Genomic DNA, 23,319 nt, shown 5'->3' with positions numbered 1-23,319 from the left:
CGTATGGAAACTTCTTTAGGGATACAAAAGCAGAGAGAATTCTGCACAATTTTTGCTCAGGAACTCAGATTCTCCTTACTGCGTTACCCAGGTTATAAAGATGCGTGCCCTCGTATTTGCGCTCCGACGTCGAGGCCCTGACCGCGCGCAGTACCTGATGCCGGGAAGGTGTTCGATATTTCTCAGATGCAACATAAGTTATCATCTGGTCCAACGTACCCATTGTACAGATGAGGTAACTGAGGCCCCAGTTCATAAAGCAGTCAAGGCAGTCTGCCCTCTGGATTACCAAGAAAGTAGAGGGGCACATACGGTAGGGACTTCGCCTGCCGGGTCCTGCCCGGTCCACTTAGCCGGTCTGCGGACTCCGATCCCCCCCGGGCGGTGCATAAGGACCACCACCCGGCCCCAGGCCGCTCCCTGCGCCGCTCCTCCCGCTGCCACCTGGCAAGGCCACGCCCCGCCCAGACTCTGGACGGGAAAAGTGCCGGCGACGCCCCGGAAGGAACCGTTCGTGCCTGCGGGGAGGGGGCGGGTGTGGCTGCTGGGGACGGTCGCCACCTTGGCGACCCCCACCCTCGGACAGCTTGCATCCGGGGTGCAGTGCAGGGCCGCGCCCGGGCCGAACCGGGGCGAGCTCAGGACCCGGCGCGGGGCTGGCGCTTCAGGCCGGGGGTCGGGATGCGCGGGGCGCGCGGCTCCGCCAGGTGTGAGTGCGCGGGGCGGGGCTCGGCGCACACCTCCGCGGGGCCGGCCGGGCCGGGGCGGGGCCGGGCCCGACCCCTCCTCCCGGCCCTCACCCCTCCCACTCCCGGCCCGGGATTAGCGACCTGGGAGCGCGAGCCCCACGGCCTCCCCGCCACACTCTGCTGGGAGCGGCGGCCGCGACGGCACCATGAAGAAGTCTTACACAGGTGGGCGCCGCGCCCGGAGCGGGCAGGGGGAGGTCGGGGTCCCGGGGCAAGCTCTGAGGTGTGGGGCGTCCCACCGGCCAGCTGACGCAGCTGCACCCCGGATCGGGATCGCTGACCAGACGCTGGGCCCCCCCACCACATTTTTCTCCTCTGCTTCTACGTCGGCGCTCCAGGGTCTCGGCCCGCGCGCTAGTCCGAGACCACTGGTGTCCTGGGGAGTCCGGGTGCTCGAACTCTCTGACCCCCAAGACGGTTGGGCCCCGATTCTGACCTTGGCGGAGAGTCTCCTGCCCCCGTCTGTCGGCCACTACTCGCTCAGGCGTCTGGAGGGGCCACTGTGGGAGCCGCTGCCCTGGGCTGGCCATCCTTCCGGTTCCCCCTCCTTCCCCCTTGTACCTTCTCCAGAGTCGCTGACTTGACAGGGGCCGAGAGTCCGGGCGTTCTGGGTCCCGCTCCGTGCGTATGAGTGCGTGGGAGGGGGCTGTGTGGATGATTTCCTTGGGGTCAGCTTCTAGGACTGGTGGTCCAGGTCTTAGCATCCTTTCTTCAGGTGAATTCCTGTTATTCCTCTACCCAGTGGAGCACCGGAAATTCCCAAATGGGACTATCCAGCTACACCTGCAGCCCACTCGGGTTCACCTTTAGGGTGTCAGGATGCCTTTTGGTTTGCTGGCATCCCAGCTTCACTAGCAGGCTTGACAGGTGAAGGGGCCTGGCCAGTTCCCACCATGCACTCAGGATCCTTCATAAGCATTTTCCCCTTGGGTACTCTGAAGTTCCATTTTGAGGATGGGTAAACTGAGGTCACAAGCCTTGAAGGTCTTGTTAAGGGGAATCTAGATCTGTTCTTTTTTCCCTTTGTTTTTTTAATTTGTGATTTTCCCCAAAGGATCCAGGCCGGATCCTTTGTCTTCCTTAGTGGTCAAGTTATAAACGGCATCTCTTCTTGTGCTAACCCTGCAAAATTTCTCCTCATGTTCTTCCCCTTAATCTACTTGGACATGAAGTTTTCTGCCAAGGACTCATGAATTAATTTTTCTTGATAAGAGGACAGAGTCACGGTACTTAGTTGGAGCTGAAGAGGTCTTTTGGGCCATCCCCCTGCCTTTGGGACATTTTCCCAGTCTTCTCCTGTTTTCCATGTTTTTCAGAAACAAAACAAGTAATAAAGAATAACTCGTCTCAAAGAGAATTACTCAGAACTTCCCCTAAAATGGCCTTCCGGGTCAGTGGCTTAGAATTTCAACTTTCACCTCCTGTTGCAAACAGCATGGCCCTCACCCATCCTGAACACAGCTCCCTCCCTGGAGTGTGGGGGCGTTGATGTAATGGTGGGGGAGGAGGGGGCTTCCAGGTGGCATAGGCGAGGGTTTGGCGCTGGGCCTTTCTCTCCAACGTGTTCCACATACTTGAGATGGTTGTGGGCATCGCCCTTCCCCTGAGTTCAACAGCCCGGTGTGGCCCAGGGACACCAGCTGGCTCTTGCCCTTGGCTCCTCACACTTTGCCTTCTGCTGATCAGTCTGGCCACCAGAGTCCCCCTGGTGAGCTGGCCTTTTCCTAGGGGGACTTTGAGACCCTCCTACACAGATGCAAGAGGGCCTCTGAGGCAGGCTGGATGTGTCTTTTCCATGCCCGCTCCCTCCTGCCCTGGCAAATTAAAAAAAAGAAAAAAAAAAAAAAGAGGAAGGTTTCAAAGTAGTGTTCACAGGTGGGTAGGAACCAGCTCTTGTAAAGGCAGCCTCCCTGTCTCTGGTGTTTACCTGAAGGGGCAGGGCCCTCGAGGACGGGCCTGGGAGAGCTTGGACCTCTTCCAGCTTCTCCTCCTGGCGATGGTCCAAGGCGAGCTGGGTCACTCTGTTGCCGTTGTGTGGGGTTGGGCTGGAGGGGGCTTGCCCAGGGGCAGGGTGGCCGCTTGGTCCCCTCCTGAGGGGGGTCCAGTTCTGTTGGTGCCCTCTCTCGTTGCAAAGTCAGACTGACTCCCATGTAGCATCAGTGCCCTGAAATTAGGAAAAGCATCAAACTGTGAAGGATCCCCGGTGTCAAAAAATTCAAGGACAGCCAACCAGGAGCGCTTTTATTTTTCACCTGGATTGAGTGGGATTATTCCTTTGGGACCTATTTGTGGGCTCAGAAATAAATTGAGAGACTTCCCTGGTGGTCCAGTGGCTAAGACTCTGCGCTCCCAGAGCAGGGGATCTGCCTGGGTTCGATCCCTGGTTGGGGAACTAGATCTCACATGCTGCAACTGAGACCCATCAAAGCCAAGTAAATAATAAATGTTGTTTAAACGCTAAAAAAGAAAGAAAAAAATCAAATATGTTCTCAGTAGAGCTGGCTTGAGCGCTCACGAGTCTCTGAAAAGGGAGGAATTTTAAAAATATGTTTGAGGGGATCCTGAGTGCCTTAGGTAAACACTCACTGGACCTGCATTAGGCACGGGGCCTGTGCAGCTAGGGCCTTGAGGGTACAAAGATGATGGAAAGACGTGGGCATTGTTTGCAAGCAAGCTGCATTCTCATGGGAGGCAGGATGCAGAGTGTTAACCTGGCTAGTTAACACCCCCCCACCCCAGCGGTGCAGTCTCCAAAAGCTACCGGATTGCCCTGGGTAGGGGAGGTTTCTGGGGGAGCCGGGATTGAGTGGGCCTTGGAGAATCAGCAGCATTGAGAAGGTGGAGAATAAAGAGGGTCCTTCTAGGTGGGGAATAGAGTGAGTGCCCACTGAGGCTGCAGGGTGCCAGGGGCTTGCGTGGGAACAGCTCTGTGTCTGGCAGTTCCAGTTCTGCTCCAGGCGCTTCCTGGATGCGCCTCGCTCGGTGTTCCAGCCAGGCAGAGCTGCGGGCAGTGTGGCTCAGTGGTTCACAGCACGGGCTCCCGGAGTTAAATCCTAGGCTGCCACCTCCTCCACCTTGTCATGTGTCTCGTTTGCCTCATCTGGTAGACAGGGGCAATGCTGATTTGTTGTAACGATGAAATGAGCTCATGCGTGAAAGGCTTGAATGCCTGCACCGTTCGTAACTCGCTTCATTATCCTTATCACTCGCAGGGAGCACACACAACGAGGCTGTGTGTCACCAGCTTTGCCAGGATGCCTGAGGGGGCTGCTGGCACCCTCCCTGGGCCTCTGTTGGTTTGGAGACCAGAATTGTGGCCCAGGCTTCCCCCTCAGCCCCTTGGTGTCAGAGCGGGCTGCTGTCGAAACCTTTCCGGTGTCCTGAATTTGGGACTTCTGGTGGCATACTGTGCCACTGTGCCTTCAGTGGCCCCGGATCCCCTGGGAATTCTCAGTGCTCAGGGCGCTTAGCTGAGGTCCACGAGCCACAGAAATGCGGAATAAAATCCAGCTGGTGTGCACTTGGGGAATCATTCGGAGATGCTTGGTGACTTTCAGGAGATCTCCGAAGCAGTACCTGGCCTACCGAAGGTTGAAAAGCTCTTGCACTTGCTACGCAGAGCCCTGGGCAGGGCAGGAGGCTGCAGTTCGAGAGATTAGCCGGTAGAGCAGTCTTCCCCACGCCCAGCGCTTGGGGAGCTGAGTTCTGGGAAGCGGAGAGGAGAGGAGCAAGTCCTGGAGCGGGAGCCAGGGGTGAGGGCGAGGAGCGCGGGTGGAAGGCCGGTTCCTTCCTCTTTTGGCCCTGCCCCTCCGCCCCACTCTGGCTGCCGCACCTCTGCCTCCTCAGGTCGCAGCCTGCTGGCTCGCTTGGGCTCCTGCAGGGACCTGGGCGGAGAGAAATAGCCACCTCGGGCAGTCTGTCTACGCCTCCATTGGACTGGTGCCCAGGGTCCCAGACCCTTATGGACCCAGAGGCCCTCCCAGTCCTTGGGGAGCTGGCGGAGCCTGATCCTGCGGCCCCTCCCCTCCTCAGCCTGTTGGCAGTTATCTGCCCACCCCTTGGGCTCACCTCTTCCCCCACTGCCCCCCCTCCACCCCCTGCCAAAGCCACCTGCCTGTCAGCATCTCCCCAGCCTGCCCAGAGGGGTTCCAAACACGGAGTGCCACGCATCTGGCAATGCACCTGAGTTTGAGACAACCCACCGTCCTGGAAACTCCTGGGTGAGCCCCGGTGCAGAAAGGGCACGAGATGGCCCCTCAAGGTGGAAGGATGGGCCGGCCATGTGCCCGGAGCTCCTGTGTGTGAGTGTCAACAGAGGGCATCTCACCAGGGACCCCAACAGCCGGAAAAGGCACCCCCCATCATCCTCCGCCCAGCTTCTTGGGCCACCGTCCTCTGAGACTCCCTGCCCATCCCAGGCCCCACAGGGATGGGACCTGGGGGTGGGACCTTGTTTCTGCATGCACTGCTGTTTGTCCATGAGCAGCGCTGTGTGGGCTCTGCAGTTTGCTTAAGATGTACTTGATAAGAAGGGTTCAGCACACTACGGCACAGGGCCCGGCCCCTGGGGCCTTGAGCACCAGTTCCTGGGCGGATCCCGCTGGTGGCCTTGCCTGGGGGAGGGGGGCTGCAGAGAGAGGTCCCAGGCCTTGGGGGGCGGAGGGGCAGGTGGGGGGGTTAAGTGGTGGGTGGGGAGGGAGGTGACATGCTGGGTTCCTGCACCCCTACAGGAGCTATTGCTTTGTTTTTTTGTAATTTTTTTTTTTGACTCTGCTGGGTCTTCCGTGTGGCATGCGGGCTTTCTCTAGTTGTGGCTTGCCGGCTTACTTGCTCTGCGGCACGCGGGATCTTAGCTCCCCCCTCACAGCTCAGACCTGCATACCCTGATTGCAAGGTGAATTCTTAACCACTAGATCACCGGGGAAGTTCCTGGAGCTGTAACTTTGGAACACCCCAGCCATAGGCATCGTCAGGGGACTCATGGGGGATCGGTGGGTATGAGTGGCTGGGGATGCCCCTGGGGACCCAAAGAGGAGCACGCAAGGTTACAGACCCCGCAGTGCTCCAGCAGAGACCTTGGCCAGTGAGTCCCCATGGCAGCTACAAGATATTGCCTGTCCAGAAGCACTGATGGAAGGGAGCCTGTCCTGCTGGTCACAGGCCTCTGGGGCCGGGGGTCCTGAGGTCAGGCCTGGGGCCATGGGTCCCTGAGTTTGACAGGAGAACTGAAGGATCCCTGAAGCCGGTAGCTGGTCAGCCTGCCCCTTCCCTGTTGGGCAGCTGTAACTGGGCCCAGAAACTCTGTCGAGAGGCGAAGTACCCATGGTTTTGCTGGAGCAGCTGGTCTGAGCTGGGGGTGCCCATTTTGCAAGTTCTTGGCCTGTTTCGAGCCTCCCTGTAGGTTCAGTTATTCTTCCTAGAAGAGTCTGCTGGGCGTTGCTGAGGGCTGGCTCCTTCCTGCGGGCTGGTGGCTTTCAGCACCGCTCTGGAAGGGCGTCCTGGCCTCGGGTCTCCTGAGTTGACTGTGGCCTTCTGCTCCCAGCCCAGTTTCTCCCTGCCTTATCTCCCTGTCCCTACCCTGGGGGCCGGGTCCATTTGCAGCCCACGTGAAGGGGGGGCATTGAGGCGCTGCCCAGGGGAGGGGGAGGCGGCTCCGGGCGTCCTGCTGTCAGTGGCCTCTTGGAAGCCTTGCAACAACCGAGCTTTGTTCCGGGCCTAATCTGACCTGGTTCTGCGAAGCGTGACTGCTGGCAGCCTGCAAGCCTCTGGGATAGGAAGGGGGAGAGGAAGATGATCCCAGCGCACAGGGCAGCCGGCTGCCTGCCCTCTCTGGACGGAGCTCGAGTCCTGGTCATCCTCTGAGCAATGCTGGCTTTGTGACGGGGGAGAGGAACCCTGGATGGCTGCTCCGGCCTGCATGTGTGGCCCCCAGCTTCCCAAGGGCCCCTGGAAGTGCTGGGTGGGGTGAGAAGGGCCAGATCACCCCCTCCCCAGGAAGGAGTGCCCTCTCTGGCCCAGGGTTTCAGAGGCCGGACCGAGGCAAGAGGGATCCCCGTGAGAGATGCGGGTGACTTTGCCTTCTTTCTGGTTCCTGGGGAGGCCTTGTTCCCCCCAGAGCTCTTCAAGGGTAGGTGTACTGTGAAGCCTGGGCTGTGACTGGCCTGCGGGGTCCCTCAAGGCTGTACCTGGGAACCAGGGCTGGCTGCGTCCACCCTAGACCTCCCTGAGAGTGTGCCTGGGCCCCTTGTCTCGGCTGGGCCAGGCGTGTTGGGGCAGCCTGGCCGGGGATCACTCCCACAAACATGGTTACCAGGAGGGGCTGGGCAGACCTGGGCAGAGGCGAGCTGGCGGGCTGCCTTGGGCTTGTCCTGCCAATCAATCTGATCCACATCCTGGGGCCTTCACAGCCCTCCCTTGGACTGTGCCTCCTGTTTCCACCAGGATCGGGGCTCAGCCAGAGAGTAAGGCTCCTGTAACCCAAAGCCACTTGGAAGTGGTTTATTAAATACAACCCCTGTCGTCTTCCAGCCGAAGGACTGGGCTAATCAACCCGGAGGGCTGTCAGGGGGTGGTTTGCAAACCTCATTAATGAACAGGTGACTTGGACTCTAGATGCAGGGCTCAGGCGCAGGTGTTGGGTTTTCGTGCAGAGGTTACCCAGTGTAGATGTCGTGGGGACAACGCCAGGTGGTGGAATGACAGCCGCGTGCACATAGGTGGCCGGAGCAGGGGAGGTAGACTTCCGGTCCATGTCAGGGGCCCCGAGGGGTGGTGAACAAACTCTTGAGCCGTGGGGAGAGGATCTTCCAGGCAGCAGCGTTTTCCTGGTCCCTGGGGCCTGACGCTCTAGCTGCCAAGCCTGTGCCTTACTTTACTTTTAAAAAGGAAAACTTTATAAAAGACACTGTGTATCTCTTCTTTCTCTCTTGCCTTTTTTCCTTTAGTTGTTCGTTTTGTTCATGGTGGTGAAGCTCAGTCACTCAGTCGTGTCCAAGTCTTTGTGACTCCGTGGTCTGTAGCCTGCCAGGCTCCTCTGTTCATAGGATTTTCCAGGCAAGAACACTGGAGTGGGTTGCCATTTCCTACTCCGGGGGAATCTTCCCGACCCAGGGATGGAACCCACGTCTCTGGCATCTCTTGCATTGGTAGGCGGATTCTTTACCACTGAGCCACCTGGGAAGCCCCAGGTAATCTTGTTTGTTACTTGTTACCAAACAATGTGAACAGGAAATTAAAAGGACAGATTCTCCAATCCCATCGGTTACAACATTGTTTTTTGGGTTCCCTTTGGACTTGTTTCCACATGCACCGGTCGTATTGTTTGATTTAATTATCAAAGGGATATAATGTTTTTTCAGAGTGTTGCATATTCTCTGTACACATCATCTTTATTTTTTTTTAATTTAATTTTATTTTTAAACTTTACAATATTGTATTAGTTTTGCCAAATATCGAAATGAATCCACCACAGGTATACATATGTTCCCCATCCTGAACCCTCCTCCCTCCTCCCTCCTCCCTCCCCATACCATCCCTCTGGGTCGTCCCAGTGCACCAGCCCCAAGCATCCAGTATTGTGCATTGAACCTGGACTGGCGACTCATTTCATACATGATATTATACATGTTTCAATGTCATTCTCCCAAATCTTCCTACCCTCTCCCTCTCCCACAGAGTCCATAAGACTGATCTATACATCAGTGTCTCTTTCGCTATCTCGTACACAGGGTTATTGTTACCATCTTTCTAAATTCCATGTATATGCATTAGTATACTGTATTGGTGTTTTTCTTTCTGGCTTACTTCACTCTGTATAATAGGCTCCAGTTTCGTCCACCTCATTAGAACTGATTCAAGTGTATTCTTTTTAATGGCTGAGTAATACTCCATTGTGTATATGTACCACAGCTTTCTTATCCATTCGTCTGCTGATGGACATCTAGGTTGCTTCCATGTCCTGGCTATTATAAACAGTGCTGCGATGAACACTGGGGTACACGTGTCTCTTTCCCTTCTGGTTTCCTCAGTGTGTATGCCCAGCAGTGGGATTGCTGGATCATAAGGCAGTTCTATTTCCAGTTTTTTAAGGAATCTCCACACTGTTCTCCATAGTGGCTGTACTAGTTTGCATTCCCACCAACAGTGTAAGAGGGTTCCCTTTTCTCCACACCCTCTCCAGCATTTATTGCTTGTAGACTTTTGGATCGCAGCCATTCTGACTGGGATGAAATGGTACCTCATAGTGGTTTTGATTTGCATTTCTCTGATCATGAGTGATGTTGAGCATCTTTTCATGTGTTTGTTAGCCATCTGTATGTCTTCTTTGGAGAAATGTCTAGTTCTTTGGCCCATTTTTTGATTGGGTCGTTTATTTTTCTGGAGTTGAGCTGTAGGAGTTGCTTGTATATTTTTGAGATTAGTTGTTTGTCAGTTGCTTCATTTGCGATTATTTTCTCCCATTCTGAAGGCTGCCTTTTCACCTTGCTAATAGTTTCCTTTGTTGTGCAGAAGCTTTTAAGTTTAATTAGGTCCCATTTGTTTATTTTTGCTTTTATTTCCAATATTCTGGGAGGTGGGTCATAGAGGATCCTGCTGTGATGTATGTCGGAGACTGTTTTGCCTATGTTCTCCTCTAGGAGTTTTATAGTTTCTGGTCTTACGTTGAGATCTTTAATCCATTTTGAGTTTATTTTTGTGTATGCTGTTAGAAAGTGTTCTAGTTTCATTCTTTTACAAGTGGTTGACCAGTTTTCCCAGCACCACTTGTTAAAGAGATTGTCTTTAATCCATTGTATATTCTTGCCTCCTTTGTCAAAGATAAGGTGTCCATATGTGCGTGGATTTATCTCTAGGCTTTCTATTTTGTTCCATTGCAGATCATCTTTAATTCTGCTCTTTTCACATGAAAATCAGATCCCATGCATGGATCCCCTAATTACAGTTTGAATGGCTCTTCAGAGTGGGTGTTGCCGAATTTACTTAGCCATCCTCTCGCCAGAGCGCTTGAACGGTCTGCGGATGCTGGCGCTCTTCCTTGGTGGTGGGCGTCCGTGACCCTCAACCGAGAATGCTGTGCTGAGCTGGAGATGTTAACAGTAGCCGTGCTTACAACAGTAGCCGTGCTTACAGCTGTGAGACACGGACTGGCTGGATACTGGAAATTTTTGGAGGCAATTAATTTAATAAAACACTGCCCAAGATGATTCCCAGCATTCCTGGGATGGCTCCAGAAACCAAACAAGTGTTCTTTTCTTTATACAATGTTATTTATTTATTTTTGGCCGTGCTGGATTTTCGTTGCTGCCCGGGCTTTTCTCTAGTTGTGGGGAGCGTGGTGTGCAGGCTTCTCATTGCGGTGGCTTCTCTTGTTGCAAAGCACGGGCTCTAGGGCGCTGGGGCTTCAGTGGTCGGGGCACGTGGGCTCAGTAGTCGCAACTCCCCGGCTCTGAGAGCACAGGCTCAGTCGTTGTGGTGCTCGGGCTTAGTTGCTCTGAGGCTTGTGGGATCTTCCCATTTCAGGGATCGAGCCTGCGTTGGCAGGTGAATTCTTTACCATTGAGCTGCCAGAGAAGTTCCAAGCAAGGGTTCTCAACGCAGCAGTTATTAAGAGTTTTAATGAACAGAAAATGCCATTTGCCCCAACTATCAGCCTGCTTATAGCCGCTGAGAAGTCCCAGGGTTTACTTGTCCTTTAAAAGATCTGCCTTGTTGCCTACAGTCTGCAGTTCCTCTCTCTGGCTGGCATATGATGCCGACTGCCCCCCCCCGGCCCCCACCTCTCCTCTCCCTCTCTTCTTTGGCCCCTACAGGTTGCCGGAGGGGGTTTCCTTGCTTCCTTGGGCATGCCTTAGTCTTAGAGATGGGCCACCTGCCCCCAGGTAGGCAGCCACCTCTCCTGGAGATCCTTCATTCTGCTGTCGGGTTACTTGGGCCGCAGTTTCTTCTGGAACCTTCAGGCTCCCCAGGCCAGGCCACAGTGCTGCCTGTCCGGCCGACCTTCCGTGGCTGCTCCTTTGTTTCTCTCCCCTCCCAGCTCCCCTCCCAGGGCCTCTGCCCCTCAGTCCCTGATCACACCTCCCTATGAGTATCCTTGGATTTAATCTCATAAGCATTGACAGGTTGAGTGAGACACATCCGCCTCTTTGGTGACCTGCTGCCCATTAAGCAGGAGGACTCAAAGGATGGTTCAGCCTTTCTCATATTCCGGGGTGTCCCCTTGCTGCCCCTTTTGTTGTTGTCATTGGTTTCTGATCGCTAACCATCCTCCACCTTATCCACAATTTCCCCCTTGGTCCGTGGGCCCTACTTTGTTAGTCTGCTCATCTTTCTCATATGAACAGTTTGCTCATGGCATGTGAACCAGGGTCTAACCAGGAAATAAAAACCACTCCAGGATTTAGAACAGAAGGACTTAAATGTACAGAAGATGGAGAAGCCATAGGGCACAAATAGGCAGCCAGGTGTGTGTGTGGGGTTTATAACAGCTCTTTAACAATACGCATGGAATTATTTGTTGAGACAATTGGGGCTTCCCAGGTGGCTCAGAGGTTAAAGCATCTGCCCGCAATGCGGGAGACCTGGGTTCGATCCCTGGGTCAAGAAGATCCCCTGGAGAAGGAAATGGCAACCCACTCCAGTATTCTTGCCTGGAGAATCCCATGGACGGAGGAGCATGGTGGGCTACAGTCCACGGGGTCGCAAAGAGTCGGACACGACTAAGCAACTTCACTTTCACTTATTTGTTGAGAATGAGAAAAGACATTTGAGATTATAAATTTTAAACAGTGGGCAAATTTCATAAGCATCCTCCCAATTCAGAAAGCTAATATTATTTTTTTTTTTTATTAATCAACTACTTGTCCTGTCTCTCCAAAGTAATTTATTTCCCTATATTTTTTGGCTGAACACTGCTTGATCACTTCTTTATATGATGACTGTGTAATATGGTTTTTTACTGAGAGACTAGAAAGATAATTCATCTCTTAGTTAATCAAAATTTAGGAACTTCCCTGGTTGAGTGGGGAGGGTCCAGTAATTAAGACTCTGCCCTGCCATTACAGGGGACACGGGTTTGATCCCTGGTTGGGGAACTAAGATCCTGCATACTGTGCAGTGTGGCCAAATAATTTTTTTTTTTTTAATTTTTACTTTTGGTTGTTGGGATGTGTGAAAAAGGGTACCTTAACTCAGAGCTTGTGGCACCTGCTGCAATTTTTCATCCTATAAACACAAGAATTCTGATAAATTCCGTTTTCATGTGATTCCCATCCAGAAAGAAAGAGACAAGTACAGGGCATTTGTAACCGTACGTGGTTTGCACGTGTGCTAAGTTGCTTCAGTCGTCTCTGACTGTTTACGACCCCATGGACTGTAGCCCACCAGGCTCCTCTGTCCATGGGGATACTCCATGCAAGAATACTAGAGTGGGTTGCCGTGCCTTCCTCCAGGGGATCTTCCCTACCCAGGGATCAAACCTGAGTCTCTTATGTCTCCCACATCGGCAGGCAGGTTCTTCCCACTTGGGAAGCCACGACTTTATGTGGTACATTATTACATTTTTTTCTGACCAGAGATACTTTCTGTTTTGAGTTGAAGAGAATTGGATTCTCTGCTTACAACGTTATATTTGGTGACTGGAATAATTTCCCACAGATCAGCCTCTGGCTAGGTCTTCCCTGGTGGCTCCATCATTAAGAATCTGCCTGCATTGCAGGAGACCAGGGTTCAATCCCTGGATCGGAAAGATCCTCTAGAGATGAAAATGGCAACCCACTCCAGTATTCTTGTCTGGGAAATCCCAAGGACAGGGGAGCCTGGTGAACGATAGTTCATGAGATCACAAGAGTCAAACACGACTTAGCGACCAAACCACCTCTGGCTCCATATGCTTCAGGTCTTGCTCTCCCACACTGCCCACATTTTTCTGGCAACAGGTACTGCAGGACACATTCATATCTTTTTGTCCATTTATTTTATTATAATTTTTTTAACTTTTAATTTTGTATTGGGGTATAGCCAATTAACAATGTTGCAACAGGTTTAGATGAACAGCGAAGGGACTCAGCCATATACCTGTATCCATTCTTCCCCAAACTCCCCTCCCATCCAGACTGCCACAGAACACTGAGGAGAGTTCCACGGGCTCTACAGTAGGTCCCTGTTAGTATCCATTTTAAATACAGCAGACACATTCCTATCTTATTCCTTCAGATTTTGCACAGTAGATTTGGGAAAGTAAGTAGGAGTATTCCTGGCCTTAACATGGGGGTGACGAGCAGTCACTTAACTATGCACGGAAATAACTGTAAACCTTGTAAATAAAGCCCACTGAGAGCCGAACTGTTCTCCCAATTCTGCTTTTCACCAGCAGGAGCCCCCGAAGGCCAGCCACCCCTCCACTGGAGAAAGGACAGGGGGCAGGAACTCTGAGCAGGAGAAAGCAATCGTAGCTGACTGGGGTTAAAATTTATTCCATTTTGCAAATTTTGCAAAAACACTTGACTGTGTGAACGTATTTCTATGGCCCTTGTCAAGTACCTTGAAGTGGGATGTACCTGAACTAAGAACCCTGGTGTTTGATGTTTCTTAGCTTCTTGGAGACAATCAGAGATCAGCAGGGGAGAAGTCATTACTCCCCATCCGCCCCCCATCAAAGGATCAGAGGGAGGAAGGCGTGTTATCAGAGTCCAGGGATCAGGGTTACCTGATGGAACGCTGGACGAAGGTGAATCTGCCCGAAGGTGAACCTGCCTGGCTGGAGCTGCAGCTGCAGAGCAGACAAAATCTGCTGTTGGAGAAACCTTCCAAGGGAAAGATCTACCCTGGTTCTCCCTGACTCTCACCTTCCAGTCTCCTCCTATAGGTGGAATCCTGCCAAAAGGCTGTAGACCTGGGGACCCAGAGACCTCAGCCTGCAGAGGTCAACTCCTCTGCCACTGAAGAGAGCCTGGGAAGGGAGAAGGATGAAGGGTACATTTCTGCTTTAAATTATCTGTTGTTTAGCTGAAATTCAGACTTAGCTGTCATGCTTTTGTGTTGTTTTTATTTGGCTGTGCCCCTCAGCTTGTGGGATCTTAGTTTCTGACCAGGGATTGAACCCATATCCTTGGCAGCAAAAGCATGGAGTTCTAACTACTGGACCACCAGGAATTCCCAAGTATCGTGTATTTTGGATGGCAGGGTCTTTTATGTGAATGGGACCCAGAGTGCAGATGCCCAGGGCTGGTGAACCCTCAAGGGAAGGGCCCCGTGCGTTCTTGGTCAGCACTGATGTCATGTGATGAACTTGGCCTCTAGCGGTGATGACCCAGGCCCTCTGCAGGCACTTCCTCGGCCTGTGGTATCCGTGTTGCCTCCCCGCTGGGCCGGGAGCGCCACCAAGAGGGTGGCCAGCTCACTGTTGGTCACGGCTGTGTCCCCATCTCCTTACACAGTGCCTGGTACAGAGGAGATGCTCACCAATATTTTCATGAGTCTACATTTTGTAGGGGTGGAAACCGAGGCTTAGAAAGACTAAAAACTTACCTGACGATGCACTGAGAGCTGGAGGCAGATTTGCACCCTGGTGTCGCTTACTCTCCCCTGGGTGTGGCTCTGCCTGGCCCCACCCTAGCCGTCAGCATCAAGGGCTAGGCCCCCTTTGGGCTGGGGCTTTGCAGCTGGGTGGGCTGTGGGCCAGGAGCACTCCCTCCACTTGAAAAGGGGAATGGCAGGTCAGGGCAGAAGTCAGAGAAGGGACTAGAACCTGTGGCTTTGAGACCCCAAGCTTTGCTGAAAACGGAACTTTCTGCAGTTTTTTAGTCTTATGCCGGAGCAGGTCAGCAAGGCTGAATCCTTGAGGTTCCTTTTAATCCGCAGCCCCAGCTGCCAGCCTGGAGGGAGGAGGAAGGCTGCCCTGCTCACCTGTTGAGTGCACACCTCAGTGGGCAGCAAAGGCGAAGGGCAGAAGAGGGAGAAGAGGAAGGAGGCTTATCTCCTTATCTCAGGTTCCTCTGAAGATAAGCCTGGAATGGGACTCTTCACTGCCAGCTGAAGCCCTTGGCTTTGATCCAGACAGCTCTTCACAGCCTCTGTGAGCACAGGAACCTCAGGGGAGGGGAAGACTGTGGTGCTGGGGGCAGCCGGAGTGGCAGGAGGCTCCTGGCCAAGGTCCAAATGACTTTGTCCTTTCCGGAGGGACTCGTGTGATTCTTAAGAAAAAATTGAGTATTGATTCCTTTCCGCAGATAATCTCCTGTCGTTATTGAAGATGGGTGTTTGTGCTCGAGTGTGCACGGTGCTCCTTCCTGCAAAGCTCCCTTTTGAGAAAATGGTGACTTTCTGGCTGGGAAGGGCTGCCCGGTCCCATGCGTTGCTGGCACTAGAGCAAAGGATGTGTGTGTGCGTGTGTGCGTGTGGCCACGTCACCCTCCCCCGGGGACAGCCTGATTCCTGCTCTGCCCCCTCCTTGGCTTAAGATGTCTGGGGTGTGTGAGACCCCAGAGGGGTTGAGGACGGCCACCCCGATCATGGGTGGGACAGTGGCTCTGCGACCCCAATAGGAGATGATGGTGCCTGAAGTCCCCTGTCACTAATATAATAATAATACACTGGGCTTCCCTGATGGCTCAGTGGTAAAGAACCCGTCTGCCAATGCAGAAGACGTGAGTTCGATCCCTGGGTCAGCAGGATCCCCTGGAGGAGGAAATGACAACCCACTCCAGTATTCTTGCCTGGAAAATTCCATGGACAGAAGAGCCTGGTGGGCTACAGTCCATGGGGTCGCAAAAGACTCAGACACGACTCAGCAACTAAACAATAATACAGTAGCTCCAGAGTCTGTTTAGATTCCCAGTGCACATTTAATCTAGCATTTTGCCAGATTCTCTCATAAAAATTTGGCTGAAAGGAAAAAATATAAGAGGTCTTCACAGTAACTGTGTCCTTCTCTCTCTTTTCCAGACTCCCCAAATTATATGCACAGGGAACGCCCATGAGATAGGCATCCAGGCCCCTAGACTTGGGGGGCCAGCACTGGTCTGCCCAGTTGAGGGGCACCTGGCTGGTCTATGGTGAAGGGTCAGGGAGAATGCAGGGCTGTTTACCTGGGCGTGGGCTCTGCCATCAGGCTGCAGTAATGGCTCTCCACCCCATGGTAGTTTTACAAGGCAATGCTCCCCAGAGCACCCCAGCTATCCTCCCCCTGCCCCTGGCCACCTCGATCATGGGTGGGACAGTGGCTCAGCCCCTTTCTCTCAAGGACCAAGGAGCCCCATCTCTGTGTCTGGCCACCTTTCCTGATTGAAATGCTGTGTTTTCATTCACTCTGGGACACGGACCAGCAGTGAGTCCTGTCCCTACTCACAGCTTCCTCCTATCTTTTGCTTCATCTGATCTGAAGTGTTTCTTTTTTTTTAAATTAATTTATTTTTTGTCTGTGCTGTGTGGCATGTGGGATCCTAGGTTCCCTGTCAGCAACTGAACCCACGCTCCCTGCAACGGAAGCGCAGATTCTTAACCAGTAGACCACCAGGGAAGTCCCAGAAGTGTATTTTAATCTTGTGGCCTCCACGTGTGAAACCTGACTAGTGTTCGTCACTGGCCTATAGCTCGTGAACACTTGGGAAGTGGCCTTGGCCCTGCCTAGGTGAGCACAGGTGCCAGATGGGGAGTTTCGGGGGCAGAGGGGCAAGTATGGGATCTCACTGGGATTCACAGCCCCCAAATCGTCACTGTTTTCTCTGGATCACAGACCCTGTCCTGGCTTCCTCTAATGAGCAGTCCATCCTAGAGGCTGGGAGGGCTGTCAGCTTCCCTTAGTTGGCAGGGAATCCAATAGGACTTCTGGTAGCTCTTCTTGCGGTAGCAGCACCCTGGCTGCAACGTGCAAGGTGCGTGGGTTATAACTTGAAAGTGAAAGTCGCTCAGTCGTGTTCGACTCTTTGTGACCCGATGGACTATACAGTCCGTGGAATTCTCCAGGCCAGAATACTGGAGTGGGTAGCCGTTCCCTTCTCCATGGTTATAACTTACATTTTGTTTAAATGCATAAGCACAGGGCAGCCAGCGGTTGTGAATGTCCGACTGTAAATCCCTGGGTCCAGGCTGGTGTATGTATGTGGCTGTCGTATAATATGGTGGTTTAGTCCCTAAGTTGTGTCTGACTCTGCGACCCCGTGGATCATAGCCCTCTAGGCTGCTCTGTGCATGGGATTCTCCAGGCAAGAATACTGGAGTGGGTTGCCATTTCCTTCTCTAGTCATATTATATATATATATATATATTTTTAAACAGGGCTGCAGCCAAGCCTCTTTTCTTTTTTAAAAAATATTTGTTTGGCTGCTTTGTGTCTTAGTTGTAGCACTCGAGATCTTTGGTCTTTGTTGAGACGAATGGGATCTAGCTCCTTGACCAGGGATCGAACTTGTGTTCCCTGTATTGGGAGGTGGATTTTTAACCACTGGACCACCAGAAGGGTCCCAATAATTATTATAATAATAATTTATATTAGTATATCATTGATATCCTAAAAATGATATTATCTGTTGAGTGTTTATTTTGTGGCAGGCACTGTGCTAAGTGCCTGCAACATGTGGCCTCATTTAGTCTTAGTCGCCTGTGAGTAATCCCCATTTCTGTCCCCATTCTGCAGATGGGAAAGCTGAGGCTTGGAAAGGGGAGGTCATTTCTGGGATCCACAGTGAGTGCCTGGCGAGGTCTGGATTCAAGCCCTGTTCATCTGGCTGCAGGCTTTCCTGCCTCCCTCAAATAATTTGGTTTGGGATGATGCCAGAGAGCTGAACTTCAAATCATCTCCCCTCTTTCCGAGTATGTTTTATTTTAAAATCGCATAAAAAGCACCCTGTTCTCCCCTGGAGAGAGCCATTCGATGTCTTGGAGGCTTTTCCGGCTACCTGTTCGCCGGTCTCGGACACAGACCTGAGGAGTTAGGTCCGAGGAACTGAATTTCAGCTGCTGTAGGTTTGGGGTTTCTTCCAGGGCTCTGGTGGAGGTGGCCCCAGGCTCGGGAACCTTGGGTGGCTGCCTCCCCTTCTTTTTTAAGGGAGCAGGCCTGGCATCTTCTCTGTGCCAGGGGCTGCCTGGCACCAGCCGTACATTTCGGGAAATCTGAAAAATAAACTGTAAATAAAACCATAACTCCACCCAAGACATCTGAGACATGGGCTGTCTTCCTTATTAACATGGCTCTATCCCCACTGTGGGTTTGGTTCTTGGGGGTCAGATGCCTGGGGTTGGGGTTTAACCTGAACGGACCCTTTTGTCTCTCTCTCTTTTTTTAAAATCTTTGTCCGGGAGGGTGGGCGTCCAGCTGGCATGGGGGGAGGTGCAACCGGAAGTGACTCGACCCACAGGAATGTGGGGTCTGGTCTTTCTCCATTCCACACCACGCTGTCTCCGTATCGAGGATTCACTGGGCTTGTGGGCTCAGCTGTCGCTCTCAGCCCAGACAGCTGACTTCCAAGCAGCTCATTGTGTGTGTGTGTATGTTGGGGGTGGTGGTGGGACAGATGTTGAGAATTCTCCTGTGTCACTGAATGCAGTGCAGCTCCCCGTTAGGGTGTGGAGGAGGTCGCAGCCATCACGGAGACGAGGCTGGAGCTGGCACCAGGGGTGCGCATGCTCACTCTTCTGTCCTCTCAGCAGCCTTGGGGGCAGCGCCTGCCTCCACCTCACTCTCCCCCCAGCTCTTGAATCAGAGCCACTCCAGGTTTGCCCTCTCCTCCCCGCATTCTGGGAGCCGGATGCCGACACCTCATGCCCCCACAGGTCAGAGCCTGTGCTCCATCCAGCCTGTCTGGCGGGGCCAGCCTGGAATCACCATTTGCCTTTATCACTCAGCAGGGTGATTCGCCTTTATCACTTTTCATCAGTGTCACATGGGTGCCCATGGAAGGATGCTCCCATCTCTGCTGTGTGAGGCCAGCGGTAGTCAAAGTTCCTCAGAACAACAGTTCTAGTAGGAGAGAGGGAGGGAGTGATGAGGAATTGGCTCGTGCAGTTACCATCTGCCTTCTGCAAGTTGGACACCTAGGGAGGCCACTGGTGGATTCAGTCTAAGTCTGAGGACTGAGAACCCAGGGGAGGCGGTGCTAGTCCTGGGGCAGGAGGAGACCAGGGCTGCAGCTCAGGCAGTCGGGCAGAGAGAGAATTCTCCTTCCCTCTGCCTTTTGTTCTGTTCAGGCCCTCTCGGGACTGGAGGATGCCCGCCCGCACTGGGAGATGATCTGCTTCTCCCAGACCACCAGGCACATGTTCATCTCATCCAGAAACACCCTCACAGACAAGGCCAGAAATAGTGTTTAGCCAAATATCTGGGCACCCTGGGATCCGATTAAAAATGACACATACAATCAACCATAGTGGTCTCTGTTATGGCTGGGGTGGGGCCAGGGGCTTTGTAGGAGTTTTGACAGCTTCAGGGCTTCTGACCCTCACTTCCCTCATCTATGAAATGGGGTGGTGGCACCTGCCTCATGGGCCTGTCACACTGAGTGAGTAGGAGAATGGACCTAAAGCCCATGGTTGTCATGGAGCCTTGGTGCTGGAAGTGGCTGTGGGAGCCCAGTGTCCACCTGGCCCTCCTTCAAGGACCCTCCAGTCCTCATCTCCTCAAAGCCTTACCAGTCACCCTAGCTCCCAGTGCTCACCACTCTCGGGAACTGCAAGTCAAGTGCGTCTCTTGCAGTGTTGTTTACATGGGGAGTGTGTGTGTGTGTGTGTGTGTGTGTGTGTGTGTCTGTGTCTGTCTTAGTCATTCAGTTGTGTCTGACTCTTTGCGACCTCATGGACTGCTTGCCAGGCTCTTCCGTCCATGGGATTCTTCAGACAAGAATACTGGAGTGGGTTGCCATTCCTTTCTCCAGGGGATCTTCCCAACCCAGGGATTAAACCCAGGTCTCCCACATTGCAGGCAGATTCTTTACCATCTGAGCCACCAGGGAAGCCCATTTACATGGTAGGTGAGTTCAGCTCAACCTGGGGCCGTCTTGGGGTCTTCCCCAGCCTTGAAGGAGGCCAGGGCTTAGTGGCAGGTATTTGCCAACACCAGGCCCTGAAAGACAGCCCTCTTCCCATCTTGTTGTCAGCTGTTGAGTCATCCTGCAGACCTGACGACTGTCTGCGTCCCTGGGGCTGGACAGGAAGACCAAGCCTGCAGGCTGCCCTGCTCAGGGCTCTGGAAACTTTCAAAACAAAGCTGACTGCATTCACTCCTGGTCGGTCATAGTTTAGAAGTGGGCTTGTGCAGTAAGTGATGAATGAATGAATGAGTCTCTCTGGCGGACTGCAGGGGAGGAGCTGGCATGTCTGACTCTAGCAATCTGGGTGCGTGTCAGACGGTGGAGGCTGCAGGCAGGTGTCCGGGTCCAGCCTGGGCCCGTCCTGGGCTGCAGGTTCTTCTCCAGCGTGTGTTGTTGTCCGCGGGGAAGGCTTCTGCTGGGCTTGCCCTGGTCGCCCAGACAGCAGACCCCAGGGCACCATGACCTTGGCAGCAGTAGGACAGCCACCTGCCTCCCCGTCTTAGAGACCTCTTGAGTTTGGTCGGCTTAGCACCTCAGCAAATCTGCTCGAGTTGGGACTTGCCTGCCTTGAGCCTCCCCAGGGATCAAGCGCTGGGCCGAGGGGCATGTGCAGGGAGGCAGGAGGCTGACTTCACCCGGAGCTCTGTTCTGGCTCCCTCCTGGGGGGCAGGGAGGGAGGAGAACAGCTCGCCCCCCACTCTGCCCAGTCCAGCCTGGCTTACCTCGTGTTGCAGACCCAGGACAGGGAAACCCCAGTTCCCAACAAGGTAGACGGGGGTTGTACCGGAGCCGGCGTGTGCCTGACCCGTGCCAGCACCTGTTCATCCTGCAGACAGTCCTGGCAGCCGGCACCCTGGAGCCCAGCCCAGGTTTTGGAGTTCGATGGACTTCACTTTGTTCTGGGCTCAATTCCTCATAGCTGTGTAGCCTCAGACAAGTGACGCAACCCCACTGAGACTTGGTTATCTCATCTGCAAAATGGGGTAATAAGGGTCGGGTGGGAAAATGTGCATCAAGGGTTTGACCCAGTGCCTGGTCCGCATCCAGACGGTGGAAGCTGTTCCTGCAGGTGGCCGCTGGGGCCAGGTGTTACCTGGGAGGACCTCTGGCCCCACAAGGAGTGGGTTTCTGGTTCTGAACCCCCTGACAGGAGCCAAGGTGAGGATATGCCCAGTGTTAACCTTCCTCTGGTGGCCTTGGGTGACCTTTGCCCTCTGCCCCTGTCTTTAGGAGTCACACGGACCTCCAGCGGCCGTCTCCGGAAGCTTGGTGACCCAACTGGCCCGGGTAAGTGGCTAGTTCAGCCTTGGCCCACTTGGTTCCTCTGGGGTCAGGAGTTACTGCTCATGGGCTCTGAAGAGACTCTGCCAACCATGACCCGGCCTGGGTCAAGGGGTGGGGATGGAGGGGGTGGAGGGGGTACCGGGCTCCACCTCTCAACTTTGGTGCCCCCGCCGAGTCTGTGTGACTTCTCCCCTCTGGGTGTCTCCGGCCTCCCAGACCTGAGCCCTGGTGTAGTCATCACAGGAACTGACCATACATCTTTGTGGTCACGTCCAGTGGCCAGGCCCAGGGCCTGAGCTCCATTCATGGCCTCTTGTCAGAGGACATTGGGGCCCGGGGTGAAGGGACTTGCCCCCCCTTGGAGATGACAGGGGTGTGCTGGGGACCTGCTGGGTGCCAGACCCAGGTTGGACGGGCAGAGGGAGAAGGAGGGGTTGTCCCACTGAAGCCCACCCCCCGAGCCCACGCCCCCACCTTCTTGATCACAGAATTTTTTGTGTTGGTGGAAATATTTTATATCTGCATCATCCAGGACCGTGGCCCCTGGCCACACGTGACTGGAGCACCTGAACTGTACGTTGTCTGTTTTATTCATTCATCTGCATAGAATTTAACTAATTTTATTTTGTATTAATTCCCACTTCGTATCGTCATGTGGCTGGTGGCTATGAAATTAGACAATTCCAGACCAGGCCAGCTCTCTGGGACCCCAGAATTCTGAACCCAGATGTTCCTGGGCCCACTTCAGGGGCTAGCCCAACCTCTCCCCAAGTCCGCCCTCTGGAGGTGACCCCTGCCAGTGGGCTGGGTACCGCTAGGCTTGAGTGGTGGCTGAGGATGGATCTTTGCAGGGAGTGGGGGTCAGGGGTGGGACTTGAGGTGCCAAGGGACGTGCAGGCTGGCCTCCACACGAGTGTGTGGGAGGGACAGGAAGGGTGACGCAGGCAGGAGGCCTCTGGTCGGGGAATGAATCACGTCCGCAGTTAAGGGGAGGCTCCGCCCCCTGCAGACATGGGCCGCTAACCCCTGGGCTGCCCAGATGCCGCTCTGTTCCTGGGAGCCTTTCTTGGAGCTCTTCGCCTCTGCCGCCGTCTGCCTCTCCATCTCCCTTCGTCTCAGTGCTGGGGGAGGCCCATGCGCTCCAGGAGTGAGGTCTCCGCAGGCTAGCTCCCTGGGCTGCGTGGACACAGTCTGCTCCTGGCTCTTACTTCCCTGTGCCCAAGGAGGCCAGTTCTGTGCCATCAGCACTTGGCAGCCATGACCGCAGCTCCACTTGGAAGCCTAAGGCATAATTTGCCCAAGCCCGAAGCTGCAAGCCGTGATCTGGGTTTCACACGGAGCCGCCTGCTGACACACGGAATCCTGTCTCTGGGGGCCTCTGTGGGCTCCGGCCCAGACACCCTTCCCTCATCTTCCCGGCTCTTGGCTCCAGTCCCAGCCTCCCTGCAGCTAAGACCTGGGTCCAGGCGGGGTTCTCTCCCGGACCCCCAGCCTCTCAACGCCCCAGTCCAGCTGACCTCACAAGAACCCCCATTTGGAGCTTGCCACCCCCTCCTCTCCTCTGTCTCTTCCTCTGCCTGATCCCCTGTATCTGGACCCCACACCCATCTCCTCCCCAGAAGGCCAAGGGCCTTCTTTGTGATGCCCCTTTATTTCAGGTTTTCACGAGACGAGTAGGGATGGCTGTTTCTGGCATGAGCCACATAGCCCATCAGCTTAGACTACCCACGGGTAACTGTATGGTCAGCTCACTCACTTTATGTCCTTTTTGTAAAAAAAAAAAAGAATAGTTGGACATATTAAAAAATGTGAAGGGGACTTCCCTCATGGTCCAGTGTTTAAGACTCCGTACTCCCAACGCGGGGGGCCTGGGTTCGGTCCCTGGTCAGGGAACTAGACCCCACATGCCATAGTATGTGCCAGAGACACAGACCTGGTACAGCCAAATAAATAAATACGTGATAAATATGGCTTTTAAAATGTGAAGAATATAATGACACCTGTACACCCAGCATCCCGCTTAAGAAATAAGGTGTTACAGGTGCAGCCCCAGCGCTCGGGTGACCCTCGTCCCCACTGAGGTGAGCACCCACCTGAATTCAGAATGGCTTGCTGCCGGGTGTGTCTGTACCGTGTGCTGCGTCTGCAGCCGACGCTCCGTCTGCTCCTGACACTGGCAGTGTCGAATCACGGGTGCGAGGGGCGCTGGCTGCTGCCTTTTGCTTTTTCACGAGATGGGACGACCTTGAGGTTTGCCCACTTACCCA

The 23,319-nt window shown here is 53.9% G+C and overlaps 1 protein-coding gene across 2 annotated transcripts in view; it reads left to right on the top strand.

The window, feature by feature from the left end:
• Nucleotides 1-818: 818 nt before the first annotated feature.
• The window catches only part of SEPT9 (septin 9), a 179,502-nt gene continuing 157,001 nt past the window's right edge, over nt 819-23,319 (top strand). The window contains exons 1-2 of one of the 2 annotated variants that reach the window (XM_027518528.1): nt 819-914; nt 20,999-21,055. In XM_027518528.1, the coding sequence (XP_027374329.1) occupies nt 896-914; nt 20,999-21,055 (76 nt within the window). In that variant the 5' untranslated portion in view covers nt 819-895. The remainder of the gene's footprint in view (nt 915-20,998; nt 21,056-23,319) is intronic. The other variant, XM_027518530.1, reaches the window with a different exon arrangement.

This window comes from Bos indicus x Bos taurus, chromosome 19 (genome assembly GCF_003369695.1).
Source record: "Bos indicus x Bos taurus breed Angus x Brahman F1 hybrid chromosome 19, Bos_hybrid_MaternalHap_v2.0, whole genome shotgun sequence".
Classification (NCBI taxonomy): Eukaryota; Metazoa; Chordata; class Mammalia; order Artiodactyla; family Bovidae; genus Bos; species Bos indicus x Bos taurus.
The sequence above is the reverse complement of the archived record's forward strand: the minus strand, read 5'-3'. Positions and strand labels throughout refer to the sequence as shown.